The sequence below is a fragment of the Lytechinus variegatus genome, chromosome 3 (genome assembly GCF_018143015.1).
Source record: "Lytechinus variegatus isolate NC3 chromosome 3, Lvar_3.0, whole genome shotgun sequence".
Lineage (NCBI taxonomy): Eukaryota > Metazoa > Echinodermata > Echinoidea > Temnopleuroida > Toxopneustidae > Lytechinus > Lytechinus variegatus.
In genome coordinates this window covers 53099749-53126328 of record NC_054742.1, presented here as the reverse complement: position 1 = coordinate 53126328, position 26580 = coordinate 53099749, and the positions used below count along the sequence as shown (strand labels likewise).

At 36.3% G+C, this 26580-nt stretch overlaps 1 protein-coding gene across 1 annotated transcript in view; it reads left to right on the top strand.

Annotated features, from left to right (window-relative positions):
• Window positions 1-26580, top strand: part of LOC121411350 (protogenin B-like) — a 98629-nt gene that overhangs the window by 28876 nt on the left and 43173 nt on the right. The window contains exons 3-4 of the mRNA XM_041604024.1: window positions 10557-10707; window positions 15684-15955. Coding sequence (XP_041459958.1) covers window positions 10557-10707; window positions 15684-15955 — 423 coding nt within the window. The remainder of the gene's footprint in view (window positions 1-10556; window positions 10708-15683; window positions 15956-26580) is intronic.

Sequence of the window (26580 nt, the reverse complement as noted above, 5' to 3'; positions counted from 1 at the left end):
TTATATAAGAGAATAAAGACGGATCACAGGTAAAAAGATATAGTATAATTTTCCTGTCCAGTGTCATGTCGGAGTCACTTCAATGTGTTAAGTTTCATTTTAATTCACGCGATATTTTTCATCGGTCATTCAAAGTTTAGAATGGGATTAATAGAAGACGCTTAATTCCTTTATAAACACTCAACTCTATTCATGGTCAAGACTACCTCAACTTTGATAATTTCAATATTTATTTTTAAGTGCTTTTGATTTCGTTCGAAGGTAAAGATTTTTGTAATGGTCTTAAAAAGTAACGAAAGTACTTTTTGTTCTGAATTTCGGGTAATGAAATTCAAGAATTGTGCATTTAAGCTACAATTACCGATATGACAGCTTGAGCATCCAATTTATTTTTTAAAGTTCAAATAAATGATATTTTATTCGTTTGTTTTGCACGGCATCTGTATTATGTGCGAATATATAAGTTTCTAGAATTCCAATGTTTAAACAAATGTTGGCGTACCTCGGATTTTCCACAATGGGGGGGGGCAAAATCGCCTTAAAAGAGTCCTCAACAGCTATAAAGGACATTTCACAGCTAAAACAAATTGACAAGCAAAAAAAAAAGGTCTTCAACTTCTCGTCGGGGGGGGGGGGGGGCAGGGATAGGTCCGTTGCATGGGTTGTGACTCGTCAGGGGGAGGGGGGGGGGGAGTCTGCCCCCTGTAGGTACGCTAGTGAACATATATATAAGAGGGCTAAATTAAACATAGGCCTATGTTAAAGCTCAAATTTGAATTTCAACGCTGCCCTTAGTTTTCAACCTTTTTTCCAGAAAAAAAACGGTTGCATTTTATGTATTTATTGTTATTTTTTGTCACGGTAGCGTTTCAATGTATATCTTTAAATGCCATCATTTTTGGACCAAGGTATGATTTATATTGTATCTTTTGCGTGGGTTTTTGCATTTCGTTTACAAAGATGTTAAGGAAAATTCCATATTTTTCCTCTTCACCCGATAATGCTGACTGTGTGGGCTCAGTGTGATGAAAAAAAAAATCTTACCCTCGCCTGAACACTTACTTTCAGAAATTCAATATGTTAACGGTATGTTCTTCAAAATAAAACAACATGCTCGTGCTATTAAGGGCTAAAGCTTAATTGTTCTATTAAAGAAATGAAATCTAAATCTAATTGAAATTTGTCATATACTGAAACCCGAAACGAAAAATTCTCCCCAAAAAATGTGAAAGCGTAACTTTTGAAAATATATACCCCACTGGACTACGCACACCGATACAAGGACACAACAATATTCAGATCAGTGACTAGAGATCGGGCGTTTAATAGTTTGCCTAAAATGCCGATATCGTGGACATAGAGGGGCGCTCATGCAGAAACATCTAATCGGAGAGACAACCGGTGGTGTCAAAAGAAAAGATCAAAGCGCACGCTTCCGTTTTCGCTGCAAAAGGGAACGGTGGCGTCTTGAATTGCAAGAGCACTGACCCGTAGGAAAGAAAAATGGACAATGGAACGTTGAGCGGGATCGCCGTGGAATATAAAGGTAAAGACGCACGCACACCTTGACAAGCCGCCTTAGAACGGATTCTATTGTGTTGTTGGTACAGTAGCAGATACAAATTTTGGCCAGTGCGAGTGTATGCGCTTTGATTTTGCTATTCAATGTGTAAACGGAATTGTCACTTTTCCGTGTACAACGTCTATGGGGAAACGGAATTTCCGTTTTCTGACGTGCTGAAACGGAATTTGTGATTTTCTGAAACGGAAAAGGCCATTTTTTGAAACGGAAAATCACTGTCCCTAGTGATGTTTATTGTACAATGTACATGTAGGGCCTACATCAGTTCACATTTATAATTTCGTGGAGCTCAATAATTTGCTCTCCTTATTTTTTTGAGGAGCGCAATTGAGCTCCCCAGAATCGCTCTCCTTGAGGAGCTCAAATCAATTCATTACAATACGATAAATTGTAGATTTTTTGTAACATCATATATGCAATAGCTGTGTACATGTAGCTATTAATTAATCTGTGGTGAAACTAGGCCTGGGTCAATACGTTTACAAAATTCCGCGCTCCTGCCAAAAATAGACAAATAAAAAATTAAAAAATTAAAAAAAATTGCTAAAATTTCATATTTTACATCTTTAAATCCATGAAATGACCATCTATTTTCAGTAATTCCTTGAAATAATTTTGATTTAGTTGAAAACTATCAGAAAAATGAAGAATATTCACCTCTTTCCCGACTCTGATTTGAACTTACTCTCGGTAAATATTGTAGTCCCACATGTATACTTCAATGGTGTTGCCATGAAAATCTACATATGGGACTACAATATTTACCTAGTTCAAAAGTCGGGAAAGAGGTGAATATTCATTTTTCTGATAGTTTTCAACTAAATCAAAATAATTTCAAGGAGTTATGGAAAATAGATGGCCATTTCATGGATTTAAAGATGTAAAATGTGAAATTTTAGCTTTTTTCTTGGAGCATGATTTTTGGGCTCTCCTTATTTTTTTGTTAGGAGCGCCAGCACGATCGCGCTCCTCAAAAATGAAGGTCTGGTACATCATACCTTTTCAAAGAATTTTAGTCCAATGTTTTCTGTGTAATCTTGATCATTTGGAATGGCTTTGTGTACACTTCAGGGCTCGACATTAGCAGTGACCCGTTGGCATGGGGCAACCAAAAATGAGAATAGTGCCACCAAAATTCTGCAAAAGCCCACACTTGGTGGTCTAGTTGGGCTACCAAAGTTTTGATGGATTGTAATGTTTGCCTTAATTGATCATTTTGGTGGACATTCGGGCCACCAAGAAAAAATTTAGTGTGGAGCCATGACCTCATCTACCGGAAGTCATTTGGCATCAGACGGAAAATTTCTTCTATTTGAATAAACATACCTGTACATGTTGCACCATTTGGGTATTCAAATACAAAATGTTTGGTTTTATTCTAGTAATTTTTTGTGTTCATAAATGTACATCAGCCCATGGATTTTGCTAATTTTTGTCCATTCTATTTCTAATTGTAGTTTGCAGAAAATCTATTACTGTTTCTCTCTATTGGTCTTAATTTGTGTAAAATTGATATGGGCAATTCCACAGGTTGGTGGACATGAGCTTAAAAATTCAAATTCAATATTTTCTTGAATTTTTTAATACTTTAAGTCCTTCGTACATGATAGTTTCAGGAACAAGAAATAAAAAGTTTATTTTCATATGTATACTTTGGAAAAAATTGTCAAAAGTTGTGTCTTCCATTCTGTACCAAAATACATGTACGAGAAAAATAGTGAAAAATGAAATATGCCTTTTTACCATTTTGTTATTGCAACAACATATCACTTTATATATTTCTTAAGTTTAGAAGAGTCAAATTACTTAAAATACACAACAGCTTTTCAAGTTAATTTGTAGTACTCATTCAAAAATAAATATTGCAACCTGCTCAGGTGATGTAACGTGAGTAACCGAAAAAACTGACTTTGTTTTCTGAGAGAAAAATTCTTCACAGTTAATTGGTGGGATTTTTTCAAACAATCTTTGACACAGTGATGACTATCAAAATCATTAAAAAGTACAATTTTTTTATAAAAATGATGAAGAGAAACTGTGTGAGTAACTTTAACTTTGTAACATGAGTAACCACATAAATGTGAGTAACCAGTAAAAATTATTCAGTTAGGTAACATTTTCTGTGGGATGTCAAGTTTTAAGTCTCATGGTGAGTTGTGAAGTTATTTTTGATAAATTAAAAGCAAAATGAGTGTACACCTCATTGATGTGACTCTTTGTTTATCAAAATATCAGTGGTCATACAATCACACAAAAAATTGAATATTAGTAGATGTATTCACAATGCGAGAGTGCATTAGTAAGACTTGGTTTCGATTAACCAAACTTTAAAGAGTGTTCGAACAACACATTAAATGCCCTTACCTGTAACCCTATCTAGGCCGGGGTATTTTGGGAGTTGATATGGCCCGGGGGGGGGGTGGGGGGCCTCCCAGCCCCCTCCCTTGAGTTCTCGGCCATTGGCCGCATGATCACGCCGAAAATTTGCGCGCAGGTTGTCTTGGACATGGTCTAACAATACAGTAATTTCTTTCATACAGATTGGTATAAAGCGATTATGCTAATTTATGCATAATTAGTAAGCGAAATCATACTTTTCCCTCCTACTCCCTAATAAAGCTCCAATTGTTCAAATTTTTGGTATAAAATCTCTTTTTGATGTTCCTAGCAATGAATTTTACACACATTATTGAATTTTTAATGACATGTGTGTTGTTAACCATACATGGACAAAATTTAACGTGAGTAACCGTAACGTGAGTAACCATATTATCTGCACCCCAAGTAAAACCCATGTGTTCTTTATTTTTTTAATTATATACAAAGTTTGTCTCCCTAATATACTTCTTTGAAATGGATAAAAGCTTTGTATGAGGAGACTTTTCACTTATGTTGACTTTTTATTTTATGCATGTCCAAATCATGTAACGTGAGTAACCGACACATTTCAAAGATTTGCCAGGAGCATAATAAAAATTCCCAAGTTTTGATTTTATACAAAGGATAGTCAGACTGTGTACTTTGTTGTGAAAAGGAGATGTTTAGTTCCTATCAATAATAATGGAGTTACAGCTCCAAGTATGAGTCAAGGTGTCTCCAAATGTAACGTGAGTAACCGTGGAATAGCCCTTATACATGTACATTAGGCCCGTTTCGGGAACACATGTACACACACGGTCAAGTCAGTGCCCGTGTACTAAATCTGCATAAAGCTTGCAAAATGCATGGGACAAAAAGTCAGTGAACAAGCTCACAGCCTCAGATTAAATCTTAGTTCTCAGACACTGCACATGTTTTCATCACTAATATGTCAATATATTTCAATTTACCTAGAGTGAGTTCACTTCCAAAATCGCCGTTTTAATCCACATTCATTCTGGAGACTCAAGGTTTTGTACCATGAAATGGGTCTCCTCCGGTCTCGAAAGCTCGAAAGTGTTGCCCAATCACACTCGGAGCCGATTTGAGAATCACCAATTGCGACAGCGATCATTGCTACAACTTACGTGTTATACACTCGTACTCATGTGTTACAAGCCTGCGAACAAACGCTCCTCAAATTGGCAATAAAAATAATGAAAATCAATCGATAACTTCAGTTACACTTAATTCTGCAGCGATCTGTGCATGCATGTACGGTACAGTATACAAAATGCGCATCAAACGAGCGTCGGCGCCAGCTAGGACCCTGCACTGATTTTCTTTTGCATTCTTTATTAATTTAATGCACTGCTAAGCGGAGTAAACTTTTTAATTGCACCAATTTTAGTGGATTGATACTTCTAATGTAACTTCTCAGGTAAGCTTTAATACCGTGACTTACATGTAGGCTACATAGACCCCTTTTTATGACATGTTGATGCGGGTCCGTGTCGACATGAAAACATTACTCGCTCTCACAGTGTTTCAACGTGTACACGACCGAAAAAGACGCCGTGTACACGTGCATCAAAAATGGACTTTCAAAACGGGCCTAATGTAAATGAAGAAGGTGAATGATAAACTTCATAGACTTCGTGAAATAAAAAAATTAATCTTATCATCATGAACAACCAGAATTCTTGCCACCACTGGGTGTGTCGTCGGAGACACAGTTTTGCTACTTACTCGTCCAGCAATAGGAAAGGATTGTTGATCTACTGTACAGCAAATTTTAAGAAACTGACTTTGATTGAAATGTGTTTATTTATTTCTCTTTTGTAACAATTTTCCTTCCATCTTCCAAATTTAGCCGAAATTATTTCAAATACATACACATGAATGGTTCAACTCAAAACTCAAGATATCTGTTAAACCTGATTGCAAATTGAAAACCTTTTTCTGCCAATATTTCAATTCTCAAAAGGTTGGATAACCGTATTGACTCAGACTCGTGAAGATATTTGTATTTTATTTTGTTGTTTGTCCACCCATTGTGAGAATGATCCTCTTATAAAAGAAATCTATTGGATTTGCTATAACAGATCTTCTGAATGGTACCTGGCTTATCTCTTCAGAATATACTCCTTTATTTCAGTATTGGACCAGGCAGAAGTTTTCTGTGTCAGTGACATTTATCATTAAATATCTTTTCCAAATCAATAGTGAGTAATGTTTGGAGTAAAAGTAATCAATGAAATAAGAAAAGACAGTCCAGTTTTACTCTGATAACCACTGATGATGTACAAAGACTTGGTTTCATCTGTCTTGTTGACATGCATTGTAGTTTATGTTTAAAATGCAAGCATGGATCATTATCAATTCGACATGCCTTTTAGAAGGATCTGCACATACAATCTATTGTCTGAATCATTAGCTTTGTTTTTCAAGTGTTGGCCCAGATTTTCATTATTTAAAGGTACTTCTCACGAATATTATTACAATTCAAGACGTTCAAATATTTACAATGTACGGCTTCAAATGTTGACAACATTTCATTCTGAACAAAATCAATTCTTTTTTTAAATTCCACAAGAATTGAAAAAAAGGAAAAGAAAACAGCCATTACATAAACAAGAAATTTTTCAATGCAGAATGATATATAATCGAATAATATACAGATTTTCAACTTATAGATTACATTCTGTGATTATTGCAGGATGAGGCTCTCATAATTCAGAATATTATTTTTAAAGGGAAAATTTACCCTGACAAAAAAAAATATTGTAAAAATAACAGGAAAAAAAATATTGGTGAAGGTTGGAGGAAAATATGTCAAAGATTTAAAAAAGTTGCTAGGATTGTTTGTCTCACTTGCATAGCAGAGTGAGACTAATAGGCGCCGCTTTTCAGATGGCATCGTGAACATCAAATCTTAACTGAAGGTTAAGATTTGACACTGAGATTTGACATGTACGCAAATTGGACACTGTAAACACAGAGTTTTCCTTGCGAAATATAAACCATTTTTTTCATTATTTCAGTGTTTTTTACACCCTTACTACGTTAAGTACGCAACGTGCCCTATCATGAAGAAGAGATCCTTTTAGGTTTTTTTTTGTCACGCTTGGTATCCACTCGTCAACTACATGTACATGTAAGGTTGCAAAATTTATGACAGAATTTATGTGTGATCAGTGATACTTCAGAGCCACCATAGATAAGGAATGTGCATATGAAGTTAGAGGTGAAAAGTACAAGATAGAACCTACTGTAATCAAGTTTGACAAGAAGAAATACAATGTATGATGGAGTTGAAGATGAGTGAGGAATTCAGAAACCAGATTTGCAGCCTTATATTAGAAAAATTGAGGGGGGGGGAGGTTGTAGTTCAGCATTGAATGTGTTGGACCCATGCCAAATGCACACACTCATGTATTGAATCTGCAAAGATGTCCAGCGTTGTTTTCACTACCAGTAGTGGAGTGCAGTGCAGCCCAGGCCAGCCAGGGTTCATGGAGGCAGGCAGGCTCCTGCCAGTGGCTAGTACAATACCATGGATGTACAATGCACAATAACGTGTTGTGTCCCTGCTGCTGCTGCTGTGAGCTTCATAGACCCAATTTGTGACTGCATTAATGTGTCATGGACAGGGTACTAGTATTCAAAAATGCAATGCCTGTGTGAGGTGCGGGGGAGCTTGCTATGCATACGGCCCATTGATTGAGTATACTGTGCGTAATGGCTTGGTCATGTGGAGATTATCATACACACAGAAGCCCTTTACCACGGGAACCCCTCCACATTCCATTGACACTGAATGAGGTACATGTAGTAGTCATGTTCACAATAAAAACAAATCATTTGGGAAACAGATTGAAAAAGAACTGAAATGGAACTGCATGTTTTCCAGTTATGTAGGTAATTGGTTGGTCATTGTTGTATTCATATTCATAATTATTAATTTACTTGATGATATGAATTATTCAAGAGAAAAAGAACTTAATCCGATGAAAAAAAAACAATCCAAGTGTTTATTTACAATGTAGGAGTTCAGACGGAGACCTACATGTATATGGTATGTAATTTAGGCCTACATGTACATACTTCCGAATTACAGTCCGGTCATGTTGAGGAAATCATTGATAAATAATATGTTAAAATGCTTGATAAAGATTATTATTTCTTCCCATTGTTGATGTTGTTGATATATTGATTCAACAGGACGTACATGTAGGCTTATGTCCAGAGGCCCTTGGGAATTCCAGCCAACCCCCTAATTTTTGTTTTCAATCTTCAGTTTATTTTTCAATTCAACAGAGCTTTGGGGGCTCATTTCATTTGAAATTTGAAATTTGAATTTAAATTTTAAATGTGTTATACGAATGAACACAATTTAATAGACAATGGTATGTAAAGATAGTCTTTGATCAAACTAGAAAGAGTGGCAAGTAACAGTGAATACATGTACATGTAGGTTGATGATGTAGTACTTCAAAATTTGCACACAAAAAATGTGAATAAGATTTTATATCATATCCAAGCAATACTTGCTAAAAATGAATTTGATACTTCAATCAATATTTTATTGTTCATTTTTTTAACCAGAACGTGACCAGATAGGCCTATACAAGTACAAGCACTGTAATGAGCAGGAATTTGACATTCAAATAAGTTTCTTTTTAAAACTATTTTTCCAAAATATGGATTCAACCTTTTCAACCAAATCCTGAGGGGATTGGCACTCAAATTATATTTTGATGGGGGTGTGCCTCACAGAACCCTGAAATGAGGGTCTAATGGAATGACTACAAGGGTAAAATTATGGGTCTTGGAAACTGAATATATACCCGGCGGTGTGAAAAGCAGGGTCTGCGGAACGGGATCGCGGAACTCTATTACGATGCATGCTAGTCCTGACGCTAGCGCTGTGCATGTGGGTGTACATGTAGCAGTGCATGGAGCTGCTCGCGGCTTCAAAGGAGGGAGCTCTGAAGCCGTGTGTGCAGCTCTTGCATGCCGTGCTCTCGCTGGACAATTTTGGCAGGGCTTGGGAACTGATGTTTTGTTTCAATGGGGGTCTTGTGAATGGGGCGACTTCTGAATTAAATTTCTGTAATTCAGAGTTTCTAGAGAACTGAAATTTAGGTCTGAAAAGGGTGGTCATCAAAGCGGCACATCCCTGTGTACGACCAATATGTGTGAGTGCCCCCCCCCCCCCGGGCCAAATCCATGGATGCTACTGGTATTGGAATGCTCTGACCAAACAAAGCCCTGCCTGGGCTGGCTATTAGGCGTAACAATATTTGAACCCTCTATATATTATAATTATGTCTGCTCAGAACATTATTGTGATACTGCCCTCTGCAGCTATAATTCTTGAGGTTTTGGAAAGAATATAAAATATATTAACTACTACAGGGTCAATGTCATGTGATAAGATGATGATAATAATAAGCATTTATATAGGGCCATCTATCTAGAAATATTCTATTCCGAGGTGCATTGTTATTTTTATTATTACCCCGGCTTTAGTTCGAGCTGCCTTTCAGCGCTCATGCATTCAAGGAATTAATCCTGCCAGGAACCCATTCATCTCACTTGGGTTGAGTGCAGCACAATGTGGATAAATTCTTGCTGAAGAAAATTACGCCATGGGTGGGATTCAAACCCACGACCCTGTGTTTCAATGTTAGAAGACTAATCCACTGGGCCACAATGCTCTACTGGCATTATGGGTAGAGCAAGAGGTCATCTATTTGTCCTACGATTCCATCTAAACTTGTTTAAGTCTTTTTCTCAAGAAATGAATTAAATGGCATGCTTGCCAGCTGTCCATTTCTTTTTTATGGAGTTTCGATGTTTAGTTTTGTTTACATTACAAGTAGTAAAAAGGGATCTGTCATTTTCTCTTTGCCAAAATATTAAAATAGGGACATTTGATTGAAATCTTCTTGACTAAAAAGTCGTAATGGACATTTTATTTCACCTGAATGAACATTCCCGGGAGACATACATTGTCAGCCTGAGCTGACATGATGGGTGGTTGCACCCAAAATAACGGATATTAGTGTTGGTAATATTTTATCAAAAATGTATAGACCTACATTACTGATGCAATGTACTTGTGATCTCATGCATGGTGAATATATTGAATTTCATCAGGTTATTTCAGAATAATTATCACTAGCATAGTTCATGTATAGATAAGGAAAGCATTTTTCACTCTGCATATTTGGTCATTGTTGAAGTAATAAATGGTATAAAAAGGATACTTGTACTTGAGGTGACACGACACATGCTCCTGCGACATTTACTCCGGTCTTAATATCTCAGAGGGCATGGGGTTACTTAGGGTTGTAATAGAGTTTTGGTTCAGAATATTGTAAAGATAGGGATTAGGGTTTATTTAATTTTGGAGGATAGGTTTCAGGTTTGGCTTTGTAACATGCAGATTGTCCATCAGAGCAATTGTCACTGGCACAAATGTCATGGAACAGTTATTGAGCTTGTCATTAAATATTGAATTCTGAACTTTCATTGTAAGCTTGATCGTTAGTCCTACAAACTTACTTTTTATTTTATGATATTCTTGTGATTTTTCCTCTTTCCTTAGGGATAGGGGTCCCTGAAGTTCTAACAGACAATGCACAAGTCCGAGAAGGATCATCAATACGACTCGTCTGCCAAGTAGATGCTTCTTCAAATGAGATGTTAAAGATTACATGGCTCAGAGATGGCATTCCTCTGGTCTCGAAAACATCAAGGTTAGTTCGCTTTCAGCCGAACCTCTGATAATTTCCATGTTATAACCAAAGATGAAGAAGAAGGAACAAAGAAGAAATTGAAAGTATTTTGATAATATCAACATCTGCTAAACCATTTTTGTCTCACCTGCATATCAGCGTTAGACTCAAGGCGCCGTTTTTCCGACGGCAGCAGCGGCGAACATCCTGTGAGTTTCAGGTCACATGACAAAGGAATAAGGTCAATAAACTTTGGCCATGTTGGGGGTACATGTATTTGTTGAATAACCATCATAACTCTGAAAGTGTATGGCTCTAGTTTATAAAGTTTGGACATAAGGGTAATCAAGTATCACTGAAAATCTTGTGTGAGATTCAGGTCACATGACCAAAGTCAAAGGTCATTTAAGGTCAATGAACTTTGGCCATGTTGGGGTATTTGTTGAATTATCATCATAACTATGAAAGTGTATTGGTCTCGTTCATAAAACCTGGACATAACGTCGCACGCACCACGAACCGTCCTCTCTGTGCACTTCGATGCGAAAGTTAGTTTTGCAGAGAATGCATTTAAAAAAAAAGGTTTTTTAAAACTAGCAATAAGTGCACCTACAAGGAGAGCAAATTATTTACCGGTGTCTTTGTTCGATAATTCAGGTTTCAAAGTTTCATCCCGTATCTTTACATTTTATTGAAGTGAATTATTTACGCCACAGTGGGCATCGTAACAGAGAGGATGGTTCGTGGTGCGTGCGACGATAAGAGTGATCAAGTATTACTGAACATCTTGTGTGAGTTTCAGGTCACATGACAAAGGTCAAAGGTCAGTTAAGGTCAATGAGCTTTGGCCATGTTGGGGGTATTTGTTGAATAACAATAACTCTGAAAGTGTATGGATCTATTTAAAAAAATTTGGACATAAGGGTAATCAAGTATCACTGAACATCTCGTGTGAGTTTCAGGTCACATGACCAAATTCAAAGGTCATTTAAGGTCAATGAACTTAAGCCATGTTAAAGGTATTAAATTGCTGTCAAAACTTTCAAAGTTTATGGATAGAGTTTGTGAAATGTGGACAATTGGGTAATCACGTGTCACCAGTCTTAGGTCACATGATCTAGGTCAAATATCATTTAGGGTCAATGAACGTATTTTTTATTATATGACTTTTAAAAAATAATTATTTCATTGTGGTATGCAAAGTCAGCACTCATGCTGTATTGGATGGCGTAATGCAGGTGAGACTGCTAGAGGCGCTATACCTATTTCTCAAATGCATTTACATGTTAGGGTGGTGGTACCCTCATGGCCAATCGTCAATGGAAGCCACTTTTTTCTGATTCACTTGGGTAGCAGTAATAAGACACTGGTGGTACAGGGATGTGCCACGTTGGTGACCCCCTTGTTCAAACATTGATTTCCATTCTGTAGATACTAAAATCTGCTGTTCCACCTGGGGCCCGTTGCATAAAACTTTTTACCTGAGAAAACTCAGGTTGTTTGTACCGGAGTTTTTGCTCTGTGTTAAAGTCAAAGGCGGAAATCAGACTAACCTTAGTTTTCAGTTTTTACCAGAGTGTTCTCAGGTAAAAAGTTTTATGCAACGGGCACCTGGAGACCCCTATTAAAGGGATGATCCGGGCTGAAAATATATCTTAATACATAGAGTTGAATTCACTGAGCAAAATACCGAAAATTTCATCAAAATCGGATAACAAATGATAAAGTTATTGACGTTTAAAGTTTATTAACAGTTGACATGAATATTCATTATGTGGGCTGATGATGTCACATCCCCACTTTCCTTTTCTTTTGTTATTAGATAAAATCATAATTTTTTCATTATTTCATATTTTTGTGAATAGTATGTCTCCCTTATAATGAATTTAGTTGCAGCAATATCTAATGCATTAAATCAGTTGTCGATCCAATTTTTTTCTAGTTCTTCGAGGAAAAAATTGAATAAATATAATTTCATAAAATAAAATACAAAAGAACAAGTGGAGATGTGACATCATCAGCCCACCTAATGAATATTCATGACGACTTTTCACAAAATATTATTAAACTTTAAAATTCAATAACTTTGTTATTTTGATGAAAATTTCAACATTTTGCTCAGTGAATTCTACTCTATTTATTAAGCTATATATGCTTTCAGTCTGGACCATCCCTTTAAAAAAACATCTGTTAACCTATGTGGGAGCATGGGATAACCTGGTTATGCCTGTTGTTTGATTGTGTGAGCCTTCGAATCAGGGGACTGTTTGATGAAAGTTGTCTTTCTCCGACAGTTACTATAGTAGCAGTCAGAGCCAGTGCCTTTCAGCCAATCAAAACCAAGGATTTCACTGAAATTGTCAGTGCTGACAACTTTCATGAAACACCCACTCTGCTCTCAGCTAGTTGCTCAGTTCCCTCGAACCTGTTTTTCACCTGCCTGATAGATTATAGTCTGAAAGACCCTACATGTATATCTTTAAGGTATTGTTTAACTTTGTGAGCAGCCAATTTAAAAAATTCTCAAACCAAGATGAAACATGTGTACAAGTGCATGTATTAGAACTAATAAACCCTAAAAACCAACCATTATTGTGAATGAAAAGCTAAAACTACAAGGGAAACCCTGATTTTGTAAATAGGCATCTTATAGACACCTGAATACTACACATAAGTGTATGGGATGAAATTAAGATGGTGTTTCCGGTCACTTTATATTTCAATTTTTGTAGCTCTAAATAATTATTTTTGAACGCAATTTTTTCTAGGCTTCATTTTTGTAACATATCACAGACACAGGTGACAAGTGTGACCTTCTAGCTAAGATTTTTTAAAAGTCAAACCAATGTTAACCAATATCTTTAACCTTGTATTTATTTTTTAAGATCCTCTATCTTGAGGTTCACCCCTTTCAAAATTTTTATTCCAGAACTTTGTCTTACGCCCAGTTGGTGCTTGGTGAAAACTCTCAAATCCCCGAAAAAAAGATGTATTTCAGGATACAGGAAAAACATGGCTTCCATATGATAATGAATTAGATATTTTTTCTTTGACATGGACAATGTGTTTGTTTTGGATAATAGTGAGCTGGTATTCAGAGAAAATTTCACTTGTTTGATTATCTAGATATCGTACAAATAAATGAAGCAATAGTAATATACTCATATACTGAAAGTTTTCATTGCATTTCCCCTCCTATATTTTGTAGACTGGTATCAAGTAGTATTGGTAATGGTATTTATTTTCCATATCACAATGTTAAAACAATTCAAGGTTAAAGTATGTGCATAATAAAATAAAAAATATAGTGAAATGTCTGGATAAACCCACTCAGCTTTGTTAATATAAAAGTCTATCCTTTCCTTGGTTTGGTAATAGTTATTAAATATATATACACTGCATCCCACAAAAAACAAGGTTTAGCAATGATTTATCATGACTTAATCATGAATGCAATAGACAAATGACTACCAATGTAAAGCTTTTAATCTCCTCTTTCATCTGAAAATAAAGATTATTCCTCATTCACGCATGAGTGAGCAAAAACAGTTTGAAGAAAGGATACCAAAAACTATTTTTTTGCGGGGGGGGGGTATCTGAATTTCAAAAAGAAAATCACATGCCTAAAAAGTTCAATATATACTCTTATTTTTGATACCTTATACCCCTTTCATAAACTCAATTATGCGGCTAATAGCAGCATAATTTGGTCGTAAAATTGGAGGAGGACCAGAGTTATCCGCATTATTTTGATGCTGCTATTATCCACCTAATAGCAGCATCGGGACAAGATTTTGAGTTTATGAACGCATTTCCAAATAATGCGGATAATTGCCATGGTGCAGTCACAAGGTCACCCTTTTCCAACACAACCACATCAGAGGGGGCGTGTCCAGTTGTCATGACGATTATCCGCCTTTTTCGGGACGGGCGCTCGTAAAAATAATGCGGCTTATTTTCGGAGTTTGTGAACGCAATTTTTATTGAATTATCGGCATTACTCTTAGGCCGCTAATTGGAGGATGGGTTTATGAAAAGGGTATGAATCACAGAAAGTGGTCAAGAAGTAAAAAACTTCTGTTCCTTCGAAGCAATGCTTGTATTTCCATATTTTTGTTAAACATGTTTTTTCACCGGATTCCCACAGAGGCTAGATCGCGTAGTTAACAAAATACCTAATGCATGGCTGATCATCAACAAAACAGAGCGTCGAGTGAGTCTGAATGCTAGCCTGTAAAACCTTATTTTTTATGAAATTATTGAAATTCAAGCCTTATTTCAAATAATCAGAACTATATTTCTTGACCATTTTCTGTAATTGAGGTATCAAAAGAGCAGATATTGAACTTTTTAAAAAAGTGGTTTTCTTTTTGAAACCAAGATACAGCCCGCCAAGTGACATTTTGGTATCCCATTTTCAAATTGTTTTTGCTCACTCATGTGTGAATGAGAAATAATTTAAGTAATTTCAGATGAAAGAACAGACGCTAAGTTTTACAATGGTGATCATTTGTCTAAATGTATTTGTGATTAATTTATGATAAATCATCAATAAATCTCGGCTTTGTTTTTTGTTGGACGCACTGTATCTTCTTATTTTTTTTTTTGGGGGGGGGGTGGTAGTATCGAAGATGTACATATGTATAAGCTGTTATTTAGAATCACTGTAAATGTAAATCCAAGATTAGGCATTTTCATGATTATCTTTTTATTTTCATGGTAACTAATAATGGCAAATATGGAACAGGTATTGGATTAGGCGTATAAGAAGCTCAATCCTGTATGTCATTTGATAAGAGAATTTTTTACAATCAAGATGCATTGCAATACATTGTATCATCCTCATGAATTATTCATAAATGCATTTGGAGTTCTGTGACACCATGTCCTTTCCATGGAGAATGATTTTTTAAATATTTTATGCTTTGTACTTTATTTCCTTGTAAGTTGTAACTTTTTATCAAACATTTGAAATTTCACTGTTCATTTACCCCCAGAATTATCCAACTACCTGAATATGGCACGATACTCCAAATTACCTCAGCTAAGTCCAGTGACTCAGGCCTTTATCGCTGTAATGTAAGCAATGCATTTGAGGAGAGTATGGCCAGTGCAGAAATGACCGTATCGGTCACCAAAAGGACGTTAGATCCTCCATGGGGCATCTTGATGGGTCCCTCAGATACAGATGCAATGGCTGGCAGTGATGTTACACTGGAGTGTCTCCTGACTGGACAAGACAATGTTGATGTCACATGGAGACGAACAGGTAGGGTTTTTTAACATTGAGGGCCAACTTTGGGAGATCTTAGACTCCGTTCTCATACCGTCCTAAAACTATTTTAGTAGAAAGTAGTTCAGGGGAAACTAGTTTAACCCTAAAAGGCCCACAAGGTGGATTCTGCCCCCCTCTACATTTTTCACGATAAATCCGCCGCACAAAATTTTTCTACCACGCCGCTTGCTGACTTTTTACTTTTAGATCTCGCGCAACTTTTGAGACCAAAATTGTGATGCCCGGGTACACGGTTGTGAAATTATGCAACATTATGTAAGTGCATGTCAGACCAAAAACTGCTAAAAAATGTGAATTCATGTACAAATCCAATGCAAATTGTGTATTTAGCCGAAATTCATAAATGTATCATTATTTCTACTTTAACTGATTAAATTTAATTTTTTTCTTGTCTATGATCAGAATGTAGTCTGCAACAGTTTCCATCGAAGAAACAAGAAAAAAGAAATACATAAGAAATTAAATAAATGATAATATATAATAATTTTAGATAGCAATTTTTTTTTAAATACATTTGATCGGGATCTTACAAACAGTCTGAATTAAAAAGCTAGCAGTTTGGAGGTAGTATGATTAGAGCAAATGTTCTATTTCATGAATAGATTAGCATTATTACTTCATGAAATGAAAAATCTTGTTTAAAAAGAATCAGCCATATAGCCTTGTAGATTATATAGCACAGTACCACTGTGCTAATTTTCTCGGCGCTCACGCAATTGAAGGCCGATATCTTAGGGGGGTGGACCCCCCCTCAGCTTTGAGATGGGTCCAAATAACCTGGCTCTTTTAGGGATAAGGACGTTTCACAAAAATGAAATGCATGTCACTTTTACAAATATTGCAGTTACTTTAGCACCTAAATGTTCAAAATATGCAAAAATTAACATGGGTTTATGTGCTTGATTTTTTGCTATCGACCTTTGAAGTTCACCCACTGAAGATCTCGAGAAATACGCAGTAAAAATAATTTTGTATTTCACAACGTTGAGTTTTTACCTCTATTAGACGTACTCCAGGGCTCGACACTAGCGGCGGTCCGACGGTCCCAGACCGGTAAAAAACGCTGTAGGGCCGGTAGATTTTCAGAAATAGGAAGATTTACTGGTCCGACATAACCAGTAAAAAATATGATTGTCGGGCCAGTAATTTTTCCAAAAATAGCAAGTTTTAAGGGTCCGACGTGACCAGTAATAAAAACTATTGTTGGGCCAATAACTTTTCCAGAAATGGTCAAATTCACGGCAAACCATTTCCCCACGTTAAATTCTGTCATTCACACACAGAATACACACAGACGATTTGCATGTAATTGCTACTAGAGCAGATACAGTGTACATGTAGCCAGCCACACAACCCATATGGTAAACTCTTTACTGGCTGTGCAAACGAAGCTTGGCTAAACTCTGGCAGAAATCTCTCACAGAACTGTCAAAATTCACGGTTCATACTCATGAAAGGCTCTTATAATGTCCATATTTCCTAAAATTTGGAGTAACTCAGTCATTTGTAAGCAGTAAAAGGTAGGGCTGGGACTAAAACCCCCGGGTACCCGGGTCCCGCCCGGAAGCCTCGGGTACCCCGGGTAGAAAAATCAATACCCGATACCCGAAAATTGCTCACCAGTATAACGTACATTTGATTTGTATTGCGTAGTGTAAGACATGATTGTAAACTCATCACAAAAGTACACAAGTCTCATTTTGAATCTCACCAATTACCCTCGAAATATCTACTAGTTTTTCAAGTGATGATGTGACTGAGATCGTTCAATCGTCGCCATGTTTCTTTTGCAGCGCAGTGACGTCATCCAGCCACTGCTACGCAAGCCAATTTATGAATGAAAATATAGTAAGCATGCGCATTGCAAGCATCAGCCGCACGCAGTATTCCGTCAAAACAAGTCTGCAATACTCTTTCACCTCGTACCTAAATCGACCTAGAATTCCACTTTCCTTTATTTGATATGAATTATGAAAGGTATTCTCAGAGGATCTATTTTCTCACCGATAGCGCACAGGTAAGCAAATTTTTATTACTTCTTGCTTTTCCGTAAAAATCTTACGAAGTAGCGTCGATGTTGCATCGTGTTTGTGAGTTTGTAGAATCTATCGCTACGTGAACAAAGTCAATTGATTTCCGGGTTTCGGAGCGTCAAATGCGCCAGCCAATCACGATCGTGTTACCATTTTCGGTTTATGATGGACTGAAAATGGTATCAAGAACGTGATTGGCTAGCGCCTCGTATGCTCCGAAACCCGGAAATCAATTGACTTTGTTCACGTAGCGATAGATTCTACAAACTCACGAACACAATGTAATATCGACGCTACTTCGTACGATTTTGACGGAAAAGCAAGAAGTAATACAAATTTGCTTACCTGTGCGCTATCGGTGAGAAAATAGATCCTCTGAGAATACCTTTCATAATTCATATAACATATAGAAAAGTGGAATTCTAGGTCGATTTTGGTACGAGGTGACAGAGTATTGCAGACTTGTTTCGATGGAATAATGCGTGGCGCACGGGAGGCTTGCAATGCGCATAATTACTAATATTTTCATTCATAAATTGGCTTGCATGCATTGGCTTGATGACGTCACCAATGGGATTTTTCCACAGACATATTTCGAGCGACATGATTTTCGGGTACCCGGGTACCCGCCCGAAAATTGCCACGGGTACCCGAAGAGAAAAAAACCCGAAAGTCCCAGGCCTAGTAAAAGGATAAATTTTCACTTCTGTTTGGTTCAAACAAATCGGGTTTTGGGTGATATCGTCTGAATACATATTAGCACCACACATGCATTTATGTGTGTGTTGATACACTTGGTTTCTGACTTTCTTTCTTAGCTATTTTAAGTGAGCCAAAAAGAAATTGATAAATTATTTATGATGATAGTTTTAGCTTTCTTCCTTTGTTTTATTCCTATCTTTCTTTCCTTCTTTCTTTTCAATCTTTTTTTTGTTTCTTCCCTCTCTTCTTTCATTTTTGTTACTGTCTTTTTTATTTTCCTTTTTTCTTTAATTCTTTCTTTCATTCTTTCTATCCTTTGAAAAAATATTTTTCTCTATTTCTTTCTTTCTTTCTTTCTTTCTTTCTTTCTTTCTTTCTTTCTTTCTTTCTTTCTTTCTTTCTTTCTTTCTTTCGTTTCTTACTTCCTTCCTTCCTTCCTTCCTTCCTTCCTTTCTTCCTTTCTTTTTTGATATTTTTCTTTCTTTAATTCTTGAGTCCATCCATCCTTTATTCTTCTCTTCTTCCTTTCTTTCCTTCCTTTTATCCTTTTCTTTCCTTCATTCTTCGTTACTTTCTTTGTTTCTTTCTTCCTTCCACCCATCATTTATTTACCCTTTTTTTATTTCTTCTTTTCTTTGTCTCAGTCTTTTTTTCTTCCTTTCATCTATTTTACCTTCTCTTTTTTTATATTGCTTGCTTCTTTCCTTCCTTCCCTTCCTTCCTTTATTTCTTTTCTTCTATCTATCATTTTACCTTTCCTTTATTTCTTCCTTAATTCCTTTCTTCCTTCTTTCAATCCTTCCTTCCTCTCTTTCTTTCTTTTGTCCTTCTTTCCATCTCTCCTTTAACCCTTTCTTTTTTATTGCTTCTTTCCTTCCTTTACTACTTTCTGGATTCGTTTTTTCTTTCTGTATTGCTTGCTTCATTTCTTTCCTTCATTTCTTTCTTCCTTTCTTTCTTTCTTTCTTTCTTATTTTTGTTCCTTCTTTATTTCTTCCTTCCTTTCTTTTAGTTCTTTCTTTTTTTCCTTCCTTCACATATATCCTTTCTTTACCTTTTCTTTTTTTACTTCCTTTTTTATTCTTTCTTTCTTTTCCTCACTTGCTTCCTTTCTTCCTTTCTCTTATTCTGTTATTCTTTTCCTTCCTTTCTTTCTTTTTTTCTTCGTTTCTGTCTTGCTTTCATTTTGTCCTTCATTCCTTCAGCTCATGGGGGGGGGGGGTAACGAAAGGCTAGAAAAATAAACGTGTGACTTTTTTTATGTTTTCTTTATTTTGGGGGACCAGTAGATTTTAGGTTCGGACCAGTAACAATTTGAAAAACTGGGTATCTACTGGTCCGACATGAATAGGTTGGACCAGTAGAAAAAAATGGGTTAGTGTGGAGCCCTGCATACTCAGTCAATATCTATCTAAATTTCACCAAATTTTTACATTTTTACACTTTATTTCAAACTTGTGTCATTTTCATAAAATTTTGCATGGTTGCAGAGAAAGGTATTCTTAAGAGGTGTTGACTTTAAAAAATGGTGGTTCATGTGCTTGTTTTTAAACTATCAGCACTTTTGTTGGGGTAAATGTGCTTTTAAAAACACCAAAAAAATGTGTCAAAAGGATTGTATGTTCGTGAAGAAAAATTCTACACCACTATCCCATTTAATCAAACTCAGGGTCATATTCGTCATACCAAGGAGTTACTTTGCTGCACTGCAGAGTAAATTATTTTGAAGAGGTAGAGGTTTTTAAAAAGTTGGTCCAATAGTTATTTTCAGCTAATAGCCCCATTAAATAACACATCAAGATTTGCTGTTTGAGTGCAGATTACTTGAGAAATCATCCGATACTAAAGCTGATTACTCACCTGTTCACTTATTGTGACATCAACGTGCATGGCGTAAAATATGCGCACAAACTTAACTGGGAAACGTCCTTGACGTGTAATGAGAAAGGTCGAAGTAGTCTTGGAAACGATCTTTCAGACCAGTTTGGAAAGCCACTTCATGATGCAGTTTTCAAGATCGTTTTGCCTTGTGTTAAACTGATTTAAGTGTAAAGTGAGGACACAACTGTACTTCAGGGAGCTATCTTGGCTCATTTTGAGTGCGCTACTTGACACTGTGTGTAAAATGTCTTCGCTGCAGTTTCAAAATTTTGTGCGAAACATGTCACCCACATTGAGAGCATTCCCGTAGCAACTGGACTTCCTTACATGAAGTGGGTTTCGAAAACTACTTTTGGGTGATCAAATGGGAATGCTAGCAAAGCGATCTTCCAAACGGGCTTCCTGAACTGATTTTGGGATTGTGATGAGAACGGTGTCTAGGTCTTTCATGTTGGTTTATTACTGAGTTTGAGTCTTCTGCATGTCATTTCAAATAAAACAGGGATGTTTAAACTTATGCTAAACATCTGGTGTGTTGCTCTGGCTGGGGTGAACATCCATGCATTTTTAATCTCGAGCCCGAGCAACTGACCAGCAGATGAAAAAAATGCACTAGCGACCAGTACAACAGAGCATCATTTTGGCATGCCCGCAATGCATAACGCACACACATTCCATTCATACTTTTGAATGCATTTGAATAGGAAATTTAGAAAGTGATCAGGAACATAAATTATCAATAGGTTCTTAATAAATTTAAATTAACACGACCTCTTTACCTTTGATATTGCCTTGATTTTGACCCCAGGGCAGAATTCACCAAAATTGATCATGAAATAATATACTTTCAGAGGAGCTTTTAAGGGTGAAAAAAGAAACATCACCTTTGGTTTCGTCGCTTTGATGTATATTTCAACCATAAAAGTACCAAACAGTTTATTTCATGAATCATTCATGCCAATTTAAATTGCGGTATGGTCAAAGCAAAAAAAAAAGACATGGATGATCAAAATTAAGTTTGAGGGTCATTAAAAGTCAAACATTCACTCATATGATGTTAAAACTTCAGGCTTCATCATTTTTAATGTATTTTTTTTTAATCAGGAAATAGCCTTCTCGAAAATGTATACTTTTTATGGATAGGGATCACTATGTTGATACCACTATAAGATGTTGGTGATATAACACTTATAGGGCTAGTTAAAAATGTGTGGCCATAAACCTTTCGCTTAATGCTGAAGAAAACTACAGGCATAGCGCTACACCATAATTAACAGCTTGTTTATGAGTGTACATGATTTGCATGAAATAAAGTCTGAATGGTGTGAAATAAAGTAAACAAATTTAGAAGCCAAAATCTCACTAATTACCATAATCGATGGTATAAAATCTAACGGAATTAAGAAAGTAATAAATTTGTAAACCATACAGTAGTCTAATGTAAAAAAATAAAATATGAAAATTCGGGGAGGATAATTACGCCAAAAACTGAAAAATCAAAGTAATAAAAATTACCTAAAATTTACCTTTTTTCAAGAAAGGCTACAAAATGAATGCTATGAGTGAACGCAATAAATATCATTTGTATATCCCTGCAAATCCTGTACAATATAATTGTGCGTGACGGTTATGTCGAAAAAAGCTTACGCCAATGTCCAAAATAATTGTAACACCATCCGATCCATTGAATCTTACATTTAGTCCCACACGTTTGTATTTGAGTGTGTTGCTCTTAGTGACACCACACAGCGTGAAATTCATAACAACTAGTATCAGATCTCACATGGCAAGGGATCGTTTTCGCTGATCAAATTTTGTCATCACAAGAACTTTGCACAACACGCGACCAGCTGAGCCAGCGAAATCAGCTTATGACGTCATTTCTCGAGTCTTCGATGAGTACAATTTTGTCTGTTTAAAGGCCTTTTTACAAAATTATGATTTTCTATCTTCATATGAGACCAGCCAAGAGAAAAATTATACCATGTAAGGAATGAAGCCTAATGAACATTTTTATTTACTTTTCACAAGTGCAGCATTTGTGTGAGGGTTGTGTCAGCAAATGATAGGCATCCTGTTTTCGGCAAGTCTCGTTTGAAAACATTTTCAAATCTTAAGTTTTACCTCGTGAAATTAAACCTTTGTTTTTCACATACATCAAGCTCATGAAAATGTTAGTTGATGTTGGAAATTCCAGCACATGCTGAACAATAAGTCACAATGAGAGAAACAAGATTTTGACTTTCATCGGCAACAATTTTGATCCCCTGTAATAGTCCTTTAGAAATTCAAAATAGAAGGGTTGTTAATGAGATGCAAATCCAGGTCTCGCGCGGTGCCTGTCTAGGATTTTGTGGATTATTTATTGTGTTTGTTGCAAACGAGAAGATATTAAAATTTATAAGGATGATAATAATGGACTAAAACAAATCTTATGTATGAGTGACATCTTTGTTGAAGTAATTAGTTTCTAGTCTAAAAAGCTTAAGTCTTTTGTTTCATCAATCCCTGAGTCAAATCTCTTAAAATGAGATAATCATAAAACAAGGTTCCCTTGAGGAAAAATGATTGCTCTATTTTTTTTTTGCAAATACATGTAGAATATTCAGAAACAGTCTGAGATATTACCCTACATACAGTGTCCATAGGGTCACTAGTCAGAGTTTCTTATAGAAGAAATTGTGCTTTTGTTATTATCACAAGTCTTTGAGAAATGGGATCCAGCCTTGACCTATGAAAGATCTGTACCTCTAGGTTAAACGTTCATGCCTATAAAAAATAATGAATAAAATATATGCAAATCTTTAAATTTGCTGGCATCTGTGGACTGATTCACCTCAACCTACATGTACATGTACGTTCATGTAGAAGACTTAAACTGGTGTCTAGAAAAAGATATCAAACTTGTGCTTGTGTGGAAAACCATTTGTGCTTAAGGGGTTAGTAATATTGAACAGAACTCTTTCTATCTTAATACACACACTTGAAAACATATAGCCCGTATTCAATTGTTTTATTAAAATATGCTCCATATATTGCATGTTGAGGGTAAAGTGTTTGTGGGAAGGTTTTTTCCACAGGGGTGTGTTCAATCATGTACACTTTCAGTAATATGGGCAAATTATCTGGCTGTTCGGAATTTAAATACAGACATGTATTTCGCTGACAGTATTACAGTAGCCAACTGCACAGCTCTGCAACAAACTTGAAAAATATTTCAAAACAACTATTATGCAAGCTTCTATTTGTTGTATTCTTTTCATGAAAAATGGACTGATACCAAGGCATTAAAGAGGGGAGTATAATTTTAGCAATCAAGATTAATCAAGTATGTTTAACATATCTTTTTTTAATACTCCCGTCCTACGGGACATATAATATCATGCTCAGTGTCCGTCTGTCCATCCGTTATCTTTTACTTGTAGAGGCGATAAATTTTATAGTTTAACTTATTCTAGGCCTATTTAATTTGGTGTGTATGATACATCCCAGGGGGCCGTTTCATAAAGCTGTTTGTAAGTTAAGAGCGACTTAAAGAATGACTGGTGATCCTTTCTTGTGGTAAATTATATTTTCATTGGTGATGGTTTAGCGCATAAGAAAGGTTCACCAGTCGTTTTTAAAGTCGCTCTTAACTTACGAACAGCTTTATGAAACACCCACCAGGAATCCTGTTGATTTTGAGGTCAAAAGGTCAAAGGCCAAAGTCACAGTGACAAGTTTTCATTTTGCCCTTCTGCAGTCCTTGTAAATGCGATAACTTCAGTTGAACGAAATCTAGTTTCATATAATTTGATGTGTGTGATACTGGCTTGGATCCCAGGGAGCCCATTGATTTTGAGGTCAAAAGGTCATCAGTCAAGGTCACAGTGACATGTTTTCATCTTACCCTTCTGCAGTCCTTGTAAACATGATAACTGTAGTTTAACTTAAGCCCCAGTCACATATAGACACGGATCAACACGGCAATGCCGGCATGATCCGGGGAGGTCCGGGATATTTTTGCCCCAGGGACTGTCAACACGGCAGCTTCACACGGATCTACACGGATCATGCCGGCAGAGCACGTCGTCAACACGGACCAACACGTCAGCAACACGGACCTACACGTCAGCAACACGGTCCAACACGTCAGCAACACGGACCAACACGTCAGCTACATGGATCAACACGTCAGCTCCACGGACCAACAAATCAGCTCAAGGATGAACACGTCAGCTCAAGCATCAACACAGCAGCTATATTGACCAGCACGGCAAATTAAGATCTGCTCATGATAATGAGCTGATAGTTATTTATTTATTTATTTATTCATTTTTCATTTTTCTCATCCTTGTCGCAGCATTATATTATGATGTTTTTAAAAAAGATATCAAAACTCAAAACTTCCAATTTGTCTTTGAAAACCTTTTTTTTTTTTGCTTGTAAATTTTTTTTCGGGTATGATATCCTTTATTTGTGATTGAAAATTTTTATTTCTATTTTTTGGATTGTCAAATTTTTGGCGGACGATTTTGCCCCCCTGTGGAAAATCCTAGGTACACCACTGATTTGATATCACTTTATTGAAATCACAATAAAGGAAAGAAATTTTCCAATTCAATAGAAAACAATTAAAATTAAGATAGGCCCAGGTCATGACACATAACTGTCGATGAAGGGCAGTAGTATAAAACTTAATGTACAATTTTGATGTAACAGGTACATAACATGTACATATAACATATTTAAAAAAAATGAAATGTGAAATAATAACAGACAAAGTTGGGGTAAATATTAGAAAAAAAATAGAAAACGAATTATTCATACATGCACTAAGTTTACAAATATTAGGTTGGGGCCAATCGCCAAAGCGTAAGAAAATATCCTGAATCATTTAATCATCCATTTAATCATAAATAAATTAAGCATGTTTGTGTCAACTGTTTAACAACTACTGAAAAGTTCATACAGTGAATAGCGTTGTTAAGATTTGATGTGAAAAAAAGAACACAGACTGCCAAGGATACTCCAGGCAGCCACACGGACCTACACGGACCATCCCGGATGGCTTTGCCAACCTGGCAGTCCACGGATGACGCCGGATGTTTTTGACAGTCTAAAACTGCCGTGTTGGCCTCCCGGATGTTCAAGGACCAACACGGACCTCCAAGGATGCCCAAGGCGCCAACACGGATCTCTCCCCGGATCAGATCCGGGATGGTCCGGGGTCTATATGTGACTGGGGCTTTAACCCAGGCATATAATATTTGGTGTGTATGATGCTAGCATAGATCCCAGGAATTCTGATTTTGATGTCAGAAGGTCAAAGGTGAAGTCACAACCTTCCGCTTTTCTTGCTTGACCAATAACTCCATTTTCTGTGTTGCAGGTGGGTGTATTATCAGCTCGCCTTAGCGACACTCTTGTTGGCATAAGGGGGCGCACTTCAAACTAAGCTCGGCATTTTACCATTTTATTGTTTTTTTACTTAGCTATTTCGACATGCCCAAACATTTATGAAAACTATTCACAATGTTGTTTACTTGAACTATGGATAAAATTGCACCAGCTGTTTTTTAAATCACTTTCTATTTTCCAACAGTTTATTTCCCTGGTCCATTTTTAGATTGAAAACTTAATTTTGTTCTGTTGTGTTCAAGTTTGAACTGAAAACATGCACTGCACCATCACTTTTAACAAATTTGTTCATGTGTTGTTCTTTTCATTGCATTGTTAAAATCTTCTGCGTCTACTCGTACATCTGTTTCCGAGCATGTTTTAGTCCTTCTAATCTCTGAACAGTGTTCCATTTTGCGAAGAGAAAAGGAAATGAGCTGTTGAATTTGTCATAGCTCATGTTACTAATGAAACAACTATGACATGTGTTGGGCTGTTGTGCAAATAACTGGTAGAGAATAGATTACCTGCACATAACACTTTACTTTCAATGCTTTTATTTTCTATTAAAAACTAAGCATCATCTCTATGTCATTGATCAAG